Below are 20294 nucleotides of genomic sequence, written 5' to 3' on the forward strand. Positions count from 1 at the left end.
AGAGAGAGGGAAGACAGAGGGGCTGGGGGGAGAGGGGGAGAGAGAGGGTGTGAAAGAAAGGGAGAGGGGAGAGAAGGAAGAGATGGGGAGGCAGAGAGAGAGAGAGAAGGGGGGAGAGGGAGAGAGAGAGGGACATGGGGAGGGAGAGAGGGAAGGGGGGAGGGAGAGAGAGAGAGGGAAGGGGTGAGGGAGAGAGAGGGAAGACAGAGGGGCTGGGGGAGAGGGGGAGAGAGAGGGTGTGAAAGAAAGGGAGGGGGGGGAGAGAAGGAAGAGATGGGGAGGGAGAGAGAGAGAGAGAGAGAAGGGTGGAGAGGGAGAGAGAGAGGGACGGGGGGAGGGAGAGAGAGAGGGACGGTGGGAGGGAGAGAGAGAGAGGGAAGGGGGGAGGGAGAGAGAGAGAGGGAAGACAGAGGGGCTGGGGGGAGAGGGGGAGAGAGAGGGTGTGAAAGAAAGGGAGAGAGGAGAGAAGGAAGAGATGGGGAGGCAGAGAGAGAGAGAGAAGGGGGGAGAGGGAGAGAGGGAAGGGGGGAGGGAGAGAGAGAGAGGGACGGTGGGAGGGAGAGAGAGAGAGGGAAGGGGGGAGGGAGAGAGAGAGAGGGAAGACAGAGAGGCTGGGGGAGAGAGAGGGTGTGAAAGAAAGGGAGGGGAGGAGAGAAGGAAGAGATGGGGAGGGAGAGAGAGAGAGAGAAGCGGGGAGGGAGAGAGAGAGGGACAGGGGGAGGAAGGGAGAGAGAGAGGGAAGGGGGGAGGGAGGGAGAGGGGGGTGGTGGAGAGGGAGAGAGAGAGAGAAAGGGGGGGAGAGAGAGAGTGAAAAGGAGGAAGAGGGAGGGAGGGAGAGAGAAAGGGGGAGAGGGAGGTGAGAGAGAAAAAGAAAAAGAGACAGACAGAGAAAAAAACAGAGATAGAAAGACAGAGAGAAAGAGACAGAGAGAGGGGTAGAGAGAGAGAGAGAAAAAAAAAGAGAGATGATGAGAAATAGTAAAGAAAGACGAACAGAGAACAACCATGTTTTGTGAAAAAGAGGATACATTCATTATAAGATGATTAAAAAAAAAAAAAAAGAAGAAATAAAATGAAAAAGATGTGCGTGAGAGAGATCAGAAAGACCAAGCAAAGGAAATAAGATGTTGATGAGAGATCTGATTTAAAGTGGTTTGAATACATGAAGGACGGGCGCAATAGCCGAGTGGTTAAAGCGTTGGACTGTCAATCTGAGGAACCCGGGTTCGAATCACGGTGACGGCGCCTGGTGGGTAAAGGGTGGAGATTTTTACGATTTCCCAGGTCAACATATGTGCAGACCTGCTAGTGCCCAAACCCCCTTCGTGTGTATATGCAAGCAGAATATCAAATACGCACGTTAAAGATCCTGTAATCCATGTCAGCGTTCGGTGGGTTGTGGAAACCAGAATATACCCAGCATGCAGACCCCCGAAAACGGAGTATGGCTGCCTACATGGCGGGGTAAAAAGGGTCATACACGTAAAAGCCCACTCGTGTGCATACGAGTGAATGCAGAAGAAGAAGAAGAATACATAAAGGATGAAGTGAGAAATGAAATCAAACCTTGTCATTATGGAGTGGAGGGATGGCCTAGAGGTAATGCATCCGCCTAGGAAGCGAGAGAATCTGAGAATGCTGGTTCGAATCAAGCTCAGCCGCCGATATTTTCTCCCCTTCCTCCACTACACCTTGAGTAGTGGTCTAGACACTAGTCATTCGGATGAGACGATAAACCGAGGTCCCGTGTGCAGCATGCACTTAGCACATGTAAAAAAAAACCCATGGCAAAAAAAATGGTTGTTCCTGACAAAATTCTGTAGAAAAAATCCTCTTCAATAGGAAAAACAAATAAAACTGCACGCATGGAAAAATACCAAAAAAAAAAGGGTGGCGCTGTAGTATAGCGATGCACTCTCCCTGGGGAGAGCAGCCGAATTTCGCACGGAGAAATCTGTTGTGATAAAAAGAAATACAAATACTTCTTCTTCTTCTTTTTCTGCGTTCACTCGTATGCATACGAGTGGGCTTTTACGTATATGACCGTTTTTACCCCGCCATGTAGGCAGCCATACTCCGCTTTCGGGGGTGTGCATGCTGGGTATGTTCTTGTTTCCATAACCCACCGAACGCTGACATGGATTACAGGATCTTTAACGTGCGTATTTGATCTTCTGCTTGCATATACACACGAAGGGGGTTCAGGCACTAGCAGGTCTGCACATATGTTGACCTGGGAGATCGTAAAAATCTCCACCCTTTACCCACCAGGCGCCGTCACCGTGATTCGAACCCGGGACCCTCAGATTGACAGTCCAACGCTTTAACCATTCGGCTATTGCGCCCGTCAAATACAAATACAAATATTGAGAAAGAGTGAGACAGAAAGCGTAGTTGTGTGTGTTGCTTCTCTGACCTGCAGTTTGTGAGTGTTTTGTTTTTTACACTTTCTTTTCGGTTAAAAGGGAAAAAAAAGATTAAAGTTTTAATCCTCTAATTTCATTTGAAGTTCCTGATCAGTCATCATCCGCGTGAAAGAGAAAGAAAAAAGGGAAATGTTTAACTCACTCAGTACGGCCAGTCCTCTCTTCTTCTCTACACAGACCCCTCGGATGTCCAGTGGGTGTCTCAATGACCCAACCTTTAGCTTCCGTCGTCAGAATTGTGGTATTCTTTGTCAACATTCACCTCTTCAGTATAAGAGCCTTCCACTTGCAATATTTTGATGGTGGTAATTGGGGTGAAACGCTGTTAACGTCGTCTCTTTCGCCGTTCGTATGGAGAGAGTTAAGGGGGGACACGGCAGTACAAAAGAGACCAAAATGATGATTTTTCATGATTTGGGTTTTTTGATAGATTTTGATTCTTGAACATCTCTTCTATCATATGCATAAGTTTTTCCACTGTAAAGATGTCTTTATCAATGAAGAAAACTGCCAATAAAGATTGCTTGCTGAATCACGAAAGTGTTTATTAATAATTTTTTGGGTCAATTTCGATGCAAGTCGTCAAGTTTCTGGCCTTGACAACTTACCTTGGACTTGCTCAATGATGAGTAAACCTACAACCATGAGACTTTGCATGATTGTTTTATGACATGTTATTGAAGTTTTGTCATGAGTATGTATGAAAATACTCTCTGGGTTTTAATTCATAGCAGTTCCAATCTTTTTACCCATTGTAAATTTGAGAAATTTCAAAAATTCATAAAAAGTACAATAATTGAAGAATCAGCACAATTTCACGTGAAAATGAAGATAATGTCATTGTGTATCAAGTCTACATAACAAAAAGTGTCTGCATGCACCACATGGACCACAAACCCGATTGCTTTGATACATTGTTTGGCGGCCATTTTGATTTGTTTCCATAGCAACGGGTATTCACAGAAATCTAAGAACACTTTTTTTGTGATCCACAAGTGATGATACACCAAGTAGACAACAAAAAAAAAAAAAAAAAAAAAGAGAGAAAAAGTTGGAGAGAAAATAAAATAGTTATTTGACTATAGTGTCTGGCTTTAAAGGTATCTGTTTAGTTGCTGTTTTTGTTTTTTTACTCAGTTGAAAAATGCATTATTAACTTTTTGTCTAGAATGTACTATTCGTTATTTGTTAATTCTCATTTGAACCACACAAAACGTATCATTCTCTTTTTTTTCTGTTACAAAAGCTATCTGTATTGGTAACAGTGTGATTAAGAAAAGTTTGTTTTCTTTTGTTTGTTCTGCTTTGTTTCAGTATTAAGACACACACTTAAGTGGAGCAAACGTTTTTTCGCTGTTCCATCATCTGTTCTGTCTTTTAGTGAGTGGCATTGCTCCATACAAAGACACATACCTGGGCTCTGCTGCAGAACGTTTCAGCATGACAGAAAAAAAAAGAGTCACTCACTGCCACCCAACCAATGTGGAGTGATGGCCGAGGGGTAACGCGTCCGCCTAGGAAGCGAGAGAATTTGAGAGCGCTGGTTCAAATCACGGCTCAGCCACCGATATTTTCTCCCCCTCCACTAGACCTTGAGTGGTGGTCTGGACGTTAGTCATTCGGATGAGACGATAAACTGAGGTCCCGTGTGCAGCATGCACTTAGCGCGCGTAAAAGAACCCACGGCAACAAAGGGGTTGTTCCTGGCAAAATTCTGTAGGAAAATCCACTTCGATAGAAAAAACAAATAAAAGTTCACGCAGGAAAAAATACCAAAAAAATGGGTGGCGCTGTAGTATAGCGACGCGCTCTCCCTGGGGAGAGCAGCCCGAATTTCACACAGAGAAATCTGTTGTGATAAAAAGAAATACAAATACAAATACAAACCCATGACATTGTTGTGCAGCCTGTCCCCAGGGGGCAGCAGCATGGACCCATTCTCCGCTACAGGCTCGTTTACTCCCTGGAGAAGGCAGCTTCGGTGCTGGGCTCAGTAATCACCAACAGTTCCCAGCTGAGTGCTGTCGTCGGAGGGTTGTCTCCCTGGACAAGGTACTCTTTCACTGTGGAGGCGGAGAATGTGAAAGGCGTCGGCCCCGTGTCGGAGGGCGTGAGCGTCAGGACAGACCCGACTGGTAAGACAATCTGTGTCGTCTGAGGTGAAACTCGGTAAAAATTTCATTACTTGAGACCAGGTGATTTTTTTGTTGTTGTTGTTGTTGTTGTTATTTAATGCCAGACGCATGCACACACGCACACACACACACACTCACACACACACACACTACATGTGCACATGCACACATACACACACATACACACATGCATACACACACACACACACACACACACACACACACACACACACACACACACACACACACACACACACACACATTTATTCATTCACATACATAAACAGTGAATTTTTCATCACTGATTTTGAAAAGACGTTAAACTGAAGAACGAACGAACAAAGTAATTGTAAAGCTTTGAAGGCTGAAAGTGGGAAGGCAGTTCCGGCTCCTTGAGAAACTGAAAGTGAAAGTGTGACTGTTGGCTGTGCGTTTCAGTGCCAGGCACTCCTCCTCAGAGTCTGGATGTACTGGCCTTGCCTGGGAGTGTGCTGCATCTGACGTGGCAGGTAAAGTCTTTCTGTCACCTTTGTAAAGCCTTTGTGTCACCTTTGTCAAACCTGTGTCACCTTTGTCAAACCTGTGTCACCTTTGTAAAGCCTTTGTGTCACCTTTGTAAAGCCCTTGTGTCACCTTAGTAAAGCCTTTGTGTCACCTTAGTAAAGCCTTTGTGTCACCTTTGTGTGAAACCTTTGTGTCACCTTTGTCAAACCTTTGTCACCTTTGTAAAGCCCTTGTGTCACCTTAGTAAAGCCTTTGTGTCACCTTTGTAAAGCCTTTGTCACCTTTGTAAAGCCTTTGTGTCACTTCCCTTTGTCACCATTGTGTCACCTTTGTAAAGCCGTCATGTAGCCTTCCTTTGTCACCTTTGTAAAGCCTTTGTCACTTTTGTAAAACCGTTGTGTAGCCTTCCTTTGTCACCTCTGTAAAGCCTTTGTGTCGCCTTTATAAAACCTTTGTCACCTTTGTAAAACCTTTGTAAAGTTGTCGTGTAGCATTCCTTTGTCACCTTCATAAAACCTTTGTGTAGCCTTTCTTTGTCACCTTTGTTTCACCATTGTGAAGCCTTTGTGTGGTCTTTCTTTGTCACCTTTGTAAAACCTTTGTGTAGTCTTTTTTTGTCACCTCTGTAAAACCATTGTGTTATCTTTGAAAAGCCATCATGCAGCCTTCCTTTGTCACATTTGTTAAACCTTTGTGTTACCTTTGTAAAACCTTTGTGTAGCCTCGCGTTATCACTTTTATAAAACTTTTGTCACCTTTGTAACACATTTGTCACCTCCCTTTGTGACCTTTGTTAAGCCTTTTTCGCCTCCCTTTGTCACCTTTGTAAAGCCTTTGTGTCGCCTCCCTTTGTCACCTTTGTAAAGCCTTTGTCACCTCCCTTTGTCACCTTTGTAAAATCTTTGTGTCACCTCCCTTTGTCACCTTTGTAAAATCTTCGTGTCACCTCCCTTTGTCACCTTTGTAAAACCTTTGTCACGTTGTCACCTGTCATTGTCCATCGTGATCTCTCATGCTATACTCTGATTTTGTATTGTATTTTGTATTTCTTTTCATCACAACAGATTTCTGTGTGTGAAATTCGGGCTGCTCTCCCCAGGGAGAGCGCGTCGCTACACTGAGAGCGTCACCCATTTTTTTGTACTTTTCCTGCATGCAATTTTATTTGTTTTTCCTATCCAAGTGGATTTTTCTACAGAATTTTGCCAGGAACAACTCTTTTGTTGCCATGGGTTCTTTTACGTGCGCTAAGTGCGTGCTGCACACGGGACCTCGGTTTATCGTCTCATCCGAATAACTAGCGTCCAGACCACCACTCAAGGTCTCGTGGAGGGGGAGAAAATATCGGCGGCTGAGCCGTGATTTGAACCAGCGCACTCAGATTCTCTCGCTTCCTAGGCGGACGTTTGGTGTATCCCTCGTCTTCCCCCTTTCCAAGGCAGCATCTTTTTTCTTCTTTTTTTTTTCTTTCTTTTCCTTTCCTGTGGATTCCAGTGTTTTGCAAAGAGATCGAATGATATAAAGGGTTCTTTAAACTCATAACAGTTAAGTGTTGCTCACTTCCTTGCATACGGATACCGACTTCCTGAGGGCCATGGTATCGTCCGCTTCCTTCTTCCTGTTGGATATAAAACGCAACACACGTCCACACACACACACACACACGTGTACACACACACACACACACACACACACACACACACACGTGTACACACACACACACACACACACACATCACACACATGTGTACACACACACACATGTATGATAGTCAGTCGTGTACTACTATGACCATCAAGGACAGCAGAGGAGGCACCTGCTGTCCTGACAATCTGGGCTAGAATTTGATGATAGTGGAGAGTGTCTTGCCCCAAGTTACATCCCCACTCTCTTGTCCAAGGGAGTTTTAGGACAGTCGACGTTGGAGTGGTTCCCAAAGGCCAACTAGCCCCTAAGGTTGCAGAAGCTGAAAGCTTACATCGGAGTTCCACTCAGTTGCTCAAGGCTTTAAAAAAAGGTGGAGCTTCATACTTCATGACGTTTAACCTTTTGCAGCCTGTGCCCGCCAAGAGCCGCAACTGTGAGCTGGCTGTGTATGTGGTGCAGTACCGTCTGTCTGGGACCCCGGGATGGAAAGAGTTAATGACTCCCGATAACCACACCCTGAGTATGTCCATCAGGTGGGTGCTGGGGGGTTTTCGCTTGAGGGTTTGTGGAGGGGTGGTTTTTACTGAGGTTTGCTTGAGAGCTTGTGGAGGGTGGTTTTTACAGGTTTTGCTTGAGAGTTTGTGGAGGGCGGTTTTACAGTGTTTGCGTCAGTTTGTGGAGGGGTGGTTTTACAGTGTCTGTGTGAGTGTTTGTGGAGGGCGGTTTTACAGTGTTTGCTTGAGAGTTTGTGGAGGGGTGGTTTTACAGAGTTTGCTTGAGAGTTTGTGGAGGGTGGTTTTACAGTGTTTGCGTGAGGGTTTGTGGAGGGGTGGTTTTGTGTGTTTGTGGAGGGTGGTTTTACAGGTTTTTGCATGTTTGTGGAGGATGGTTTTACAGGTTTTGAGTGTTTGTGGAGGGTGGTTTTGTGTGTTTGTGGAGGATGGTTTTGCAGGTGTTTGTGGAGGGTGGTTTTACAGGTTTTTGCATGTTTGTGGAGGATGGTTTTTACAGGTTTTGAGTGTTTGTGGAGGGTGGGTTAACAGGTTTCACATGTTTGTGGATAGTGGTTTTGCAAGTGTTGTGTGCATGTGAGGGGTGGTTTTACGTGCTTCACGTGTTTGCATGTTCATCTGTATCTGTCTTAAATCACACACACACACACACACACACACACACTCCTCAGAACTATGCACACGGGCAGGCAGATTGTATCTTTATGGAAGGGTGTGGATACACATTTGTTTACACATGTGGAGGATACATTTTGCCAAGTTCATCGAAGTGCATGCATATTACATTGAAACGTAAGCAAATTTTCTTCAATTTGTACACATACGTTTACCCTGCCCCGCCCCCTTCACCCCCTCCTCCTTGCACATGCACGCAGTTTCTTACAGTTGGTCATACACTCATGGAAACCTTCACACATATACAGACAATGTGATATGTGCGTGCGCACATGCTCAGTCTCATGCAAAAACCCATGTGTACAGGTGAATCTATAAACTCCAGTCTGCACTTTGCTGCACGCAAGTGACATGCATGGGCATAGGCATGCACACGCATCACGACACACAATCGCACACATTTACTAACATCTGTAAACCTCATATTGATTTGAGTAATTATGTTATTTTGGTTGTTCTCTCTCTACACACACACACACACACACACACACACACACACACACATATACACACACACTTCAAGTGGAAAGATGTTAAACTGAAGACGACACACACACACACAAGATGTTATCTGCTACTGCAGAAGGTTTGCTGCACGGTCCAATAGGACATTTGTTATAGTTGTTTGATGTCAGCGTTTCCTTCTATTATGCCTATGTCTCCCTTTTATTTTTTCCAGTGCTCTGTATCTTGCCCCACCACACACACACAAATGGGCACACACGCGCACACACACACATACACACACCATTCTTTCACCCTCTGCCCAATCCCCCCCCTCCCCTTTTTTTCCCCGTCTAATATCTAAAGCGCTTTGAGCGTGGTCTCCGACTGAGCATAGGCACTATATAAGTATTCATATCAATCAATCAAAGTGGAAGATGTTAAACTGAAGACTACTACTGCTACTACCACACAGACACACAGACAGACACACACACACACACACACCACATACACACACACACAACATACACACACACACAACATACACACACACCACACCACACACACACACACACACACACACACACACACACACACACACACACACACACGGCAAAGCGGAGACATACACAGAGTGAGAATGAAGTGACCTGACCCCTGCTTTCCAGCGGTGTGTTCCCGTGGTCGTGGTACGATGCGCGAGTTGCCACGGAAACGAGACAGGTTTCCCCAGGAAGAGGACCGTTCTCGGCAATCGTTCAGACCCACACACTGCAGGCTGGTAAGTCGAGAGTCTGTTCGGTGTTTTGTGTATCTCTCGTTTCGTGCTGATATCATTAAATTTTGTTCTGTCTTTGCTAAATTTAGGCTAGGCGTAAGTGATATAAATTTGCACAAAAGATACGCAGTAAGATCGAACTCCTGCCCTTTCTGCAGCGCTGAAGAAGACAAACGCCGATTTTCTGTTTGTATGTCCAATGTATCAGTTAATCAGGGAAAAATACCTAGTGAAAATTTTCAGAGACATAAATGAATACAAAATGAAAACGTCACTGTACCAGTCAGTCAGTTTTCTCCTGAATTATTTGCTTATTTTGTCAAATCATTTCAGAAGAAATCCACTCTGATTGGTACACAAATACATACGCATGCATAATCAAGGCCTGACTGAGGCGCATTGGGTTATGCTGCTGGTCGGGCATCTGCCTAGCAGATATAGTGCAGCGTTATATTAATATATTATATCACAGCATCACCTCCTTGAAAAACTGAAGCTAAAAAAAAACAAAAAAACCCACTTTGTGAAAGAATAGACTGGAAAGCGACCCAAATTTATGACGTGTGTCGACAGCGGCGGGGCCGGTGCGTCGGTTGTCCTTCAACATATCCACCACGGCAATCTCCCTGTCGTGGGCCCCTCCCGTGGAGCACAACGGGGTGCTTGCAGGGTTCCGGGTGGATTACCACCCTGTGCCCTTTTCAGGTCAGTAGTTCTGGAACTTGCGTCTCTTATATATATATATATATATATATATATATATATATATATATATATATATATATATCCTGCTTCAGACCTTTTGTTTTTGATGTTTGTTTGCTTGGGGGGTTGGTCATGTGGGGTACCAAGGTCAACGGCTGGCCAGTGAGTATATAGTTACTGAACCTCATGAGGAAACTTTCCATTCGACCCTTGACACGTTTGCAATGCCTGGTATAGCTGTGATTTTTATGCTACCCCATAAGGAAGACAACATGGACAAATTTTTAATTGTCGAAACCGCTATAACGTTCTGTTGTCCGGAACGCTATAGCGTTCCATCGTCTGGAGTGAGTTAAGCCCTCTTCACTCCCTGTGACACAAAGTACCAGCACCCAGAGATCACCACTGCTGCCTGTCTTGTGCCGTGTTTGCCAGCGTCCCCCAGGTGTAGCTCTCGTCCCTCGGGTCTTTTTCAGCCATTCCGCTCCTTGTCTCCCTTGGTCTGTAAATTGATCAGGGATATTCGATTTTGGTTTTTCAACATCTTCATCATCCTCGTCGATGTTGAAACCTTCAGTCTGAAGCATTTCAATCACTTCAGCAGCAGTAAAAAGCCGCTGACAACATGGATAAATTTTTATTTGTCGAAACCGCTGTAACGTTCTGTTTTGTCCGGAACGCTATAGCGTTCCATCGTCTGGAGTGAGTTAAGCCCTCTTCACTCCCTGTGACACAAAGTACCAGCACCCAGAGATCACCACTGCTGCCTGTCTTGTGCCGTGTTTGCCAGCGTCCCCCAGGTGTAGCTCTCGTCCCTCGGGTCTTTTTCAGCCATTCCGCTCCTTGTCTCCCTTGGTCTGTAAATTGATCAGGCATATTCGATTTTGATTTTTTAAACGATAAACTGTTGATAGTTATTGTGACCATATCAGAGAGTGTCTTTCTTATGAATCACCTTTTCTCTATCTCTGTCTCTTTCTTTCTCTATCTCTCTGTCTTCTCTTTCTCTCTCTCTCTCTCTGTCTCTCTTCTCTCTCTCTCTTTGTCTGTCTCTCTGTCTTCTCTCTCTCTCTCTCTCTCTCTCTCTCTCTCTTTCTCTGTCTTTCTCTCTGTCTTCTCTCTCTGTGTCTCTCTGTCTCTCTCTCATGCTGTCTACTGTGTCTCTCTCTTTCACTTTCTGTTTCTCTGTATATATGTATGTGTGTATATGTATATTCATGTATAGGTATGTGTGTGTGTGTGTGTGTGTGTGTGTGTGTGTGTGTGTGTGTGTCCTCTTCGCTAACATTTCCAGCCTGCCATTGTTACAACATACACACAGATTTCATGATTAAAAAAACATCTCTTCAACTCTCAACTTGTGTGTGTGTGTGTTTGTGTGTGTTTGTGTGTGTGTGTGTATGTGTGTGTGTGTGTGTGCACGCAGCCCTAGAGCACAAAGTGTTGGTGGTGAACGTCACTCACACCAACCTGACGGGTCTGATGCCGGCCCTGGTGTACAACATCTCCGTCAGAGCTTTGAACGCGGCGGGTCCAGGCAACGTCACCTTCGTCAAGCTCCGCACCGGTGAGACTTTTTTCCTTTGTCTATCTCTCTCTCTCTCTCTCTTTCTCTCTCTCTTTCTCTTGATCAGTTTGTAGGAATACTAGAAGTAGTCTTTGACGGGCGCAATAACGGAATAGTTAAAGCATCGGACTTTCAATCTGAGGGTCCCAGGTTCGAATCGCGGTGACACCGCCTGGTGGGTAATGGGTGGAGATTTTTACAATCTCCCAGGTCAACATATGTGCAGACCTGCTAGTGCCTGAACCCCCTTCGTGTGTATACGCAAGCAGAAGATCAAATACGCACGTTAAAGATCCTGTAATCCAGGTCAGCGTCCGGTGGGTTATGGAAACAAGAACATACCCAGCATGCACACTCCCAAAAGGGGAGTGTGGTTGCCTACATGGCGGGTTAAAAATGGTCATACACGTAAAAGCCCACTCGTGTACATACGAGCGAACGTGGGAGTTGCAACCCACGAACGCAGAAGAAGTAGTCTTCAGTTTCATGTCTAGCATAGTCTTTTCTTCTTCGTTACTGGGCTGCAACTCCCACGTTCACTCGTATGTACACGGGTGGGCTTTTACATGTATGACCGTTTTTACCCTCCGCCATGTGGGCAGCCATACTCCATTTACGGGGGTTGCGTGCCAGTTATGTTCTTGTTTCCATAACCCACCAAATGCTGACGTGAATTACGGGATCTTGATCGTGTGTATTTGATCTTCTGCATGCGTATGCACAAGCACAGGAAAGGGGTGGGGGGGGGGGGGGGGGGGGGGGGTTCAGGCGCTAGCAGGTCTGCACATCTGTTAATCTGGGAGATCGGGAATACTCTTTACCTTTTACCCACCAGGCGCTGTGACCGGTATTCGAACCCAGGACCCTCAGATTGAAAGTCCAACGCTTTAACCACTGGGCTGTTGTGCCCATTACTCTCTAACTTCGTGATCTTAGATGTGTTTTGTCAGCTGGAATGCTGGTGTACTTCACTTGGCCAAGCACGCATTGTTTCAGAAGGAAAGTAAAAATGTGTGTTTGTGTGTGTGTGTTTGTGTGTCTGTGTGTGTGTGTGTATCTGTATGTGTGTGTGTTTGTGTGTGTGTGTTTGTCTGTGTGTGTGTGTGTTTGTGTGTGTCTATTTGTCTGTGTGTGTGTGTGTGTGTGTGTGTGTGTTTGTGTGTGTGTGTGTGTGTGTGTGTTAATCAGACTACACACTGGTGCAGCACGGTGTGAGGTTTCTTTTCTCTCTGTCTCTCTCTCTCTCTCTGTTGGGCTTCTCAAGTTAGAGAAATACTATGTACAACAGGTTTTAATTTTGTGTGGTTGCAACAGAGTGTTGGTGATGTGAAAGGATTTCTTATTACTTTCAAGCAAAGACTTACAGATATCTTCATTCAAGAATGGTCGGGTGCTATTAGTGATAGAGACAGATATTCATGCTACAGATCATTCAAAGTTGTATTTGAAAAAGAAAAATACATAACAAATGCTGATGAATATTGTTTCAGAGTGGCGTTGTCTCAGGCCCGATTTAATGTGCTTCCTTTAAATAACAATGTTAATAGGTACACTGAAAATGATGTTTTAAAGCATTGTCCTTTTTGCCAAGGTGAACTAGAAGATGAATACCATTTGTTGTTTGTTCTGTATATAATGATTTACGGACAAAATTTCTTCAAGACTGTTTAAACATGTCTCTTAGTTCACTTCTCCGATCAAACAACAAGCAGAGAAATTTCCATGTATCAAAATTTATTTTCCATGCAATCAAAAGGAGAAATCATATACTCAGACCTAATTAAGTAGAATTAATGTCAAGTCCATGAATATTATGATATTGTGTCATCTATTAAAGTGTTATAATACCCCTTCCCATGCCCACCCCCAGTTCCCTGGTTTTGAATTGTGGTCCATGTCCAAAGTTCATTAAAACAATTTCGTTCGTTCGTTCGTTCTCTCTCTCTCTCTCTGTGGTTATAAATTGTGGTCCATGGCCAAAGTTCAGTAAAACATTTTCTTTCGTTTGTTCCATCATTCTTTCTCTCCCTTTCCCTATATTTCTCTCCCTTTCTCTCTCTCTCTTTGTTTGTGTGCATACTGCATATGTGTGTGTTGTGTGTGTGTGTGTGTGTGCAAAGAAAAGTCGAAACAACTAAACTGACCCTCCAACCCCCAAACTGTTGCATTCTGGTCCCGTCCACAGCATCGTTGCCACCTCCACCACCTTCCCCCACTACCCCTCGGAGCGAGGAGGACGAGAGCGCCACCTACGGGCGACTGGAGGAGGAGATGACCACGGCGGACGACGAGGAAGGGTCCAGCGCCTCGCACAAGCTGCCCGCCATCGTGGCGGGGTCGCTGACGGGGGCGGCCATCTTGATCATCATCCTCATCATCCTGTGCTGTCGGTGCTACAGGGCCCGACGTCAGTCCCGCGCCAAATACTGTGAGTACGGGGGGCGAAGGGGGAGTGTGTGTGTGGAGGGTGGGGGTGGGGGTCAGGGTGAGGATTTAGGGGGTGTGTGTTGTCTGTTTTGACGGGTATGTAGATATGTATGTTTCTTCTTCATCTTCTTCTTCATTCATGAGCTGCAACTCCCACGTTCACTTGTATGTAAAGGAGTGGGCTTTTACGTGTTTGACCGTTTTTACCTTGCCATTTAGGGAGCCATACTCTGTTTTCGGGGGCATATGTATGTTTGAACGTATGCTTATATGTCTGTACGTATTGTGTTGATGCGTGTGTATAGTTTGCTGGGTATGTTTTGATGTGTGTGTTTATGCCACTTTGATGTGATATGTTATGATGTGATATCATGTGTTTTGGTGTCATATACTGTACCATGTCAAACTGATGCAAACTAGGCCTATGGTTTGCTCTGTTTGGCCAAATTTCGCGCGGCTAACAGTGAAAAGACGCCCCTCTTAGTCTGGCCCGCTCTTAGCCAATCAAACGCCTCTAACAGCTATAAGCGCTGAATCATTCCTTTGGCCAAGGCTCTCCACGCCATCTTGTCAGGTTTTCGCTCTGTCTCGTCTAACGCTTTTTTTGGCTATTAAGCGTTTTCATTTGGCCTTATTTTGTTGTATGCGGCTTGCATGTGTATTGTGCTTACATTCTGTGTACTCGTTTCGACTCGGCCCCCTCGATTTCTTCGTATTTTTCTACCTCTGAGTCGATCCTGTCTTTCCTTTCTCTGTTGGGGATCGTATTGTTCGCTGGGTGCTTACGCGCGGTACCATGCCTCGTTTGCCATCCTACGAAGGCAGGGATCATGATGCTGGCAGAGATACTCGCCAAGAGACTCTCCCAGGCCCGGAGCTCATGATTTCTCCCGATAGGGACCGTGGCGATGCGTCTGCAGACGCTGATCGCGGAGGGGACGCTCGTCCCGATAAAACGGTCATGAAGGGGACCGGGGGGAAAGGGATTCGAGCGTCACCTCCCGAAGTGTCCCAGCGCGAGGCGGGTGGCCTCCTTTTTGTAAAAGCACCTATAGTCACCTAGTGACTAGGAGTCATGACCTGGGTGCGGCCTGGCCCCCCTTAGAGTGTAAGGAGTTAAGGGACGAAACACGTGGCTGAGGGAGGCTTCTTCTCTGAGGACCTTGTACTGTCCAGCTCTCCTCGGAGTTCCTTATCACTGTTTTCGTAAAAGCACCCAGAGCAGTTTTGTGGACAGAGTGCTGTATGATACCCATTATTGTTGTTATTTTTGACTCACTTGTGTAAACAAAGTGAGTGTGTTTTAACCTGGTGTTCGGTTGTCTGTGTGTGTGTTTGTGTCTGTGTGTCCGTGGTAAACTTTAACATTGACATTTTCTCTGCAAATACTTTGTCATAAAAATAGGAAAAATTCAGTTCTTTCCAGTCATCTTGTTTAAAACAATATTGCACCTCTGGGATGGGCACAAAAAAAAAATAAAAAAATGAAGCCTAATTATATGCAAACTGCATTTACTGTTATATTTATATTTTTTGTATTCTCTAAACTTGGCACTTTGATCTGATATTCTGACCCAACAAGAAGAGCAGTCATTATTATCATTTTTTGTTCAAACAGGAACTTCTTTTGCTAAGCATGGAAGTTTTATTTATTTTGCAAACGTTTTGGTGCAGATAGTAAAGAAGGGAAATTACTCTGTAATTAATGCTAGGGGACTTAATTTGCTTTAAACTGATCTTTCTCATCTTAAACATTACATTTTGAAATTATACTCAATACATAAAAAGCTTGGATTTTTTTTTTTTTAAGTGTATCACAAGTGAGTTGAAGGCCTTGCCTCTCTTGTTTTGGTGTGAAGTGTCGTTTGTTGTGATGCTGTGGGTGAGGGTGGGAGTAGGGGTTTGTGTTGGGAGCGTTCTTTAAAATGGACGTACGGCATCTTTCGTTGAGATGTTTAGAGTGAGGGTGAGAGTTTGTGGGGGTGTACATTGTCAGTATTGTTCTGTGTGAACATGAGGCATCTTGGTTGTAAACGTTTAGTGTGGGAGTGGTAAGGGTATATATTGTCTGTATCGTTCCCTGTTAACGTGAGATATCTTGGTTGTGACGTTTAGTGTGGGAGTGGTAGGGGTGTATATTGTCAATAGTGTTCCGTATTAACTTGAAATATGTTGGTTGTGGCGTTTAGTGTGGGAGTGGTAGGGGTGTATATTGTCAGTAGTGTTCCGTATTAACTTGAAATATGTTGGTTGTGGCGTTTAGTGTGGGAGTGGTAGGGGTGTATATTGTCAGTATCATTCCGTATTAACATGAGATATCCTGGTTGTTGTGTGGGAGTGGTAGGGGTGTATATTGTCTGTGGTTGTGACATTTAAGGTGAGAATGAGAAAAAAAGTTTGTTTTGTCTGTATTATTCGTATGAACATGAAGTATCTTGGTTGTGACGTTTAGTGTGGGAGTGGTAGGGGTGTATATTGTGTGTATTGTTCCATATCAGTGTGAGACGTCTTGGTTGTGACATTTAGGGTGAGAATGAGAGAAAAAGTTTGTTTTGTCAGTATTGTTCCGTATTAACATGAGGTATCTTGATTGTGACATTTAGTGTGGGAGTGGTAGGGGTGTACATTGTCAGTATTGTTCTGTATTAACATGAGATATCTTGGTTGTGACGTTTAATATGGGAGTGGTAGGGGTGTATATTGTCAGTATTGTTCTGTATGAACATGAGATATCTTGGTTGTGACGTTTAATATGGGAGTGGTCGGGGTGTATATTGTAAGTATTGTTCTGTATTGACATGAGATACCTTGGTTGTAACATTTAGTGTGGGAGTGGTAAGGGTATATATTGTCTGTATCGTTCCCTGTTAACGTGAGATATCTTGGTTGTGACGTTTAGTGTGGGAGTGGTAGGGGTGTATATTGTCAATAGTGTTCCATATTAACTTGAAATATCTTGGTTGTGACGTTTAGTATGGGAGTGGTCGGGGTGTATATTGTCAATAGTGTTCCGTATTAACTTGAAATATGTTGGTTGTGGCGTTTAGTGTGGGAGTGGTAGGGGTGTATATTGTCAATAGTGTTCCGTATTAACTTGAAATATGTTGGTTGTGGCGTTTAGTGTGGGAGTGGTAGGGGTGTATATTGTCAATAGTGTTCCGTATTAACTTGAAATATGTTGGTTGTGACGTTTAGTGTGGGAGTGGTAGGGGTGTATATTGTCAGTATCATTCCGTATTAACATGAGATATCCTGGTTGTTGTGTGGGAGTGGTAGGGGTGTATATTGTCTGTGGTTGTGACATTTAAGGTGAGAATGAGAAAAAAAAGTTTGTTTTGTCTGTATTATTCGTATGAACATGAAGTATCTTGGTTGTGACGTTTAGTGTGGGAGTGGTCGGGGTGTACATTGTCTGTATTGTTCCATATCAATGTGAGACGTCTTGGTTGTGACATTTAGGGTGAGAATGAGAGAAAAAGTTTGTTTTGTCAGTATTGTTCCGTATTAACATGAGGTATCTTGGTTAGGACGTTTAGTGTGGGAGTGGTAGGGGTGTATATTGTCAGTATTGTTCCGTATTAACTTGAAATATGTTGGTTGTGACGTTTAGTGTGGGAGTGGTAGGGGTGTAATTGTCAGTATTGCTCCATATTAACATGAAATATCTTGGTTGTGACGTTTAGTGTGGGAGTAGTAGTGGTGTATATTGTCAGTATTGTTCTGTGTTAACATGAGATACCTTGGTTGTGACGTTTAGTGTGGGAGTGGTCGGGGTGTATATTGTAAGTATTGTTCTGTATTGACATGAGATACCTTGGTTGTGACGTTTAGTGTGGGAGTGGTCGGGGTGTATATTGTAAGTATTGTTCTGTATTGACATGAGATACCTTGGTTGTAACATTTAGTGTGGGAGTGGTAAGGGTATATATTGTCTGTATCGTTCCCTGTTAACGTGAGATATCTTGGTTGTGACGTTTAGTGTGGGAGTGGTAGGGGTGTATATTGTCAATAGTGTTCCGTATTAACTTGAAATATGTTGGTTGTGGCGTTTAGTGTGGGAGTGGTCGGGGTGTATATTGTCAGTATTGTTCCATATTAACTTGAAATATGTTGGTTGTGGCGTTTAGTGTGGGAGTGGTCGGGGTGTATATTGTCAGTATTGTTCCATATTAACTTGAAATATGTTGGTTGTGGCGTTTAGTGTGGGAGTGGTAGGGGTGTATATTGTCAGTATCATTCCGTATTGACATGAGATATCCTGGTTGTTGTGTGGGAGTGGTAGGGGTGTATATTGTCTGTGGTTGTGACATTTAAGGTGAGAATGAGAAAAAAAGTTTGTTTTGTCAGTATTGTTCTGTATTAATATGAGGCATCTTGGTTGTGACGTTTAGTGTGGGAGTGGTAGGGGTGTATATTGTCAGTATTGTTCCATATTGATATGAGATGTCTTGGTTGTGACGTTTAGTGTGGGAGTGGTAGGGGTATATATTGTCTGTATTGTTCTGTATTAACATGAGATATCTTGGTTGTGACGTTTAGTGTGGGAGTAGCAGGGGTGTGTCTTGTCAGTATTGTTCCATATGAACATGAGGTATCTTGGTTGTGGTGGTTAGGGTGAGGGTGGGGGTGGGAGGGTGTACTGTCAGTGATTTTCCATATCAACATGAGATACCTCTGTTGCGACTTTTAGAGTGGGAATAGGGGTATGCTTTGTCAGCATTCTTCTGTATGGACATGGGGCATCTTGGTCATGATGGTTAGGGTGAGGGTGAGTGTAGAGGTTTTTGTTCTGTCAGTATTGCTCTGTATCAACATGAGACATCTTGGTTGTGATGGTTAGGGTGAGGGTGAGTGTAGAGGTTTTTGTTGTGTCAGTATTGCTCTGTATCAACATGAGACATCTTGGTCATGATGGTTAGGGTGAGGGTGAGTGTACAGGTTTTTGTTGTGTCAGTATCGCTCGTATCAACATGAGACATCTTGGTTGTGATGGTTAGGGTGAGGGTGAGTGTAGAGGTTTTTGTTGTGTCAGTATTGCTCTGTATCAACATGAGACATCTTGGTTGTGATGGTTAGGGTGAGAGTGAGTGTTGAGGTTTGTTCTGTCAGTATCGCTCTGTATCAACATGAGACATCTTGGTTGTGATGGTTAGGGTGAGGCGTTGGAGTGGGGGCAGGGGTGGGGGCAGGGGGTTGTATTGTCAGTATTCTGTATTGACATAATGATAATAATGAAATGTAGGCTGTATAGCACAGTACCCCCATCTCAGATGAGGCTCACCGCGCTTTACAATAAAATATACAAATTTAAGACTAAGTGTCGTAAAATATGAACAAAGTCAACACAGTTTCACAAGACATTGGTTAAGATATACATGTGTAACACACACACACACACACACACACACACAATTATGGAAATCAAAACACAGGCACCATCACAGTGAAAATCACAGCAGAACAAAGCACATCACATTTACCATTGTCAAAAACAAACACCAAGGAACCAGGTATCACGAAAAACACAACAAAATCATCACAGATGCATACAATTCAACACAAAGAGCACATCACAGCAAGCATATGCAGATGGAAAAATTTCAGTGAGAAAAGTATGGTTTGAAAAGATACGTTTTGAGTGCTCTCTTGAATGCGGGTGTTGGGGTGTAACGGAGGTGTGAGGGCAGTGAATTCCATTGTTTAGGTGCAACAAAAGAAAAGGAACGTTCACTATAAGTTTTAGCACGAATCTTTGGAGTGGACAGTGGGCGCTTGTCATTTGAAGAACGGAGTTGTCTGGATTGTGAGTTGACAGAAAGTAGATTAGAAAGATAGACAGGACAAGAATCAGTGAAGAAATTGTGACAAAGGACTGAGAGTTTGTATTGTATTCGTGCTTGATTGGGGAGCCAGTGAAGGGAAGCAAGTAGGGGAGTGATGTGTTGACGTTCCTTACGTCTTATGAGACATCTTGGTTGTGATGGTTCGGGTAAGGGTTGGAGTGAGGGAGGGGAGAGGGGGGGAGGGGGATTGCATTGTCAGTATTCTATATTGACATGAGACATCTTGGTTGTGACGGTCAGGGAAGGAGTAGGGGGTCACATTATTCTGTATGGGCATGAGATGGCTTGGTTGTGACAAAAGCGTAATACAATACAGTACAATACAATAGTGAATACAATGCAATTTAGTGCAGTATAAATTAGGCAAACTTTCCTTTTTGGTGAAGGGGGTCACATTATTCTGTATGGACATGAGATGGCTTGGTTGTGACAAAAGCGTAATACAATACAATACAATACAATACAATAGTGAATACAATGCAATTTAGTGCAATGCAATACAATATAGTGGAGATAAATTCAGCAAACTTTCCTTTTTGGTGAAGATCCCAGTGCTAGTTCGGCTCTGTTGGTGCTTTTCTTTTTCTTTTTTTTTTCTTTTTCTTTTTCTTCCATTGTAGTCTGGTAT

The 20294-nt window shown here is 44.1% G+C and overlaps 1 protein-coding gene across 1 annotated transcript in view; it reads left to right on the forward strand.

Moving 5' to 3' along the window:
- The window catches only part of LOC143275983 (contactin-1-like), a 102697-nt gene that overhangs the window by 54106 nt on the left and 28297 nt on the right, over positions 1-20294 (forward strand). The window contains exons 20-26 of the mRNA XM_076580342.1: positions 4333-4561; positions 5000-5070; positions 7121-7245; positions 9015-9127; positions 9698-9829; positions 11256-11396; positions 13582-13824. Of these exons, the coding sequence (XP_076436457.1) occupies positions 4333-4561; positions 5000-5070; positions 7121-7245; positions 9015-9127; positions 9698-9829; positions 11256-11396; positions 13582-13824 (1054 nt within the window). The remainder of the gene's footprint in view (positions 1-4332; positions 4562-4999; positions 5071-7120; positions 7246-9014; positions 9128-9697; positions 9830-11255; positions 11397-13581; positions 13825-20294) is intronic.

Source organism: Babylonia areolata, chromosome 31, assembly GCF_041734735.1.
Source record: "Babylonia areolata isolate BAREFJ2019XMU chromosome 31, ASM4173473v1, whole genome shotgun sequence".
In the NCBI taxonomy this organism is placed as follows: Eukaryota; Metazoa; Mollusca; class Gastropoda; order Neogastropoda; family Buccinidae; genus Babylonia; species Babylonia areolata.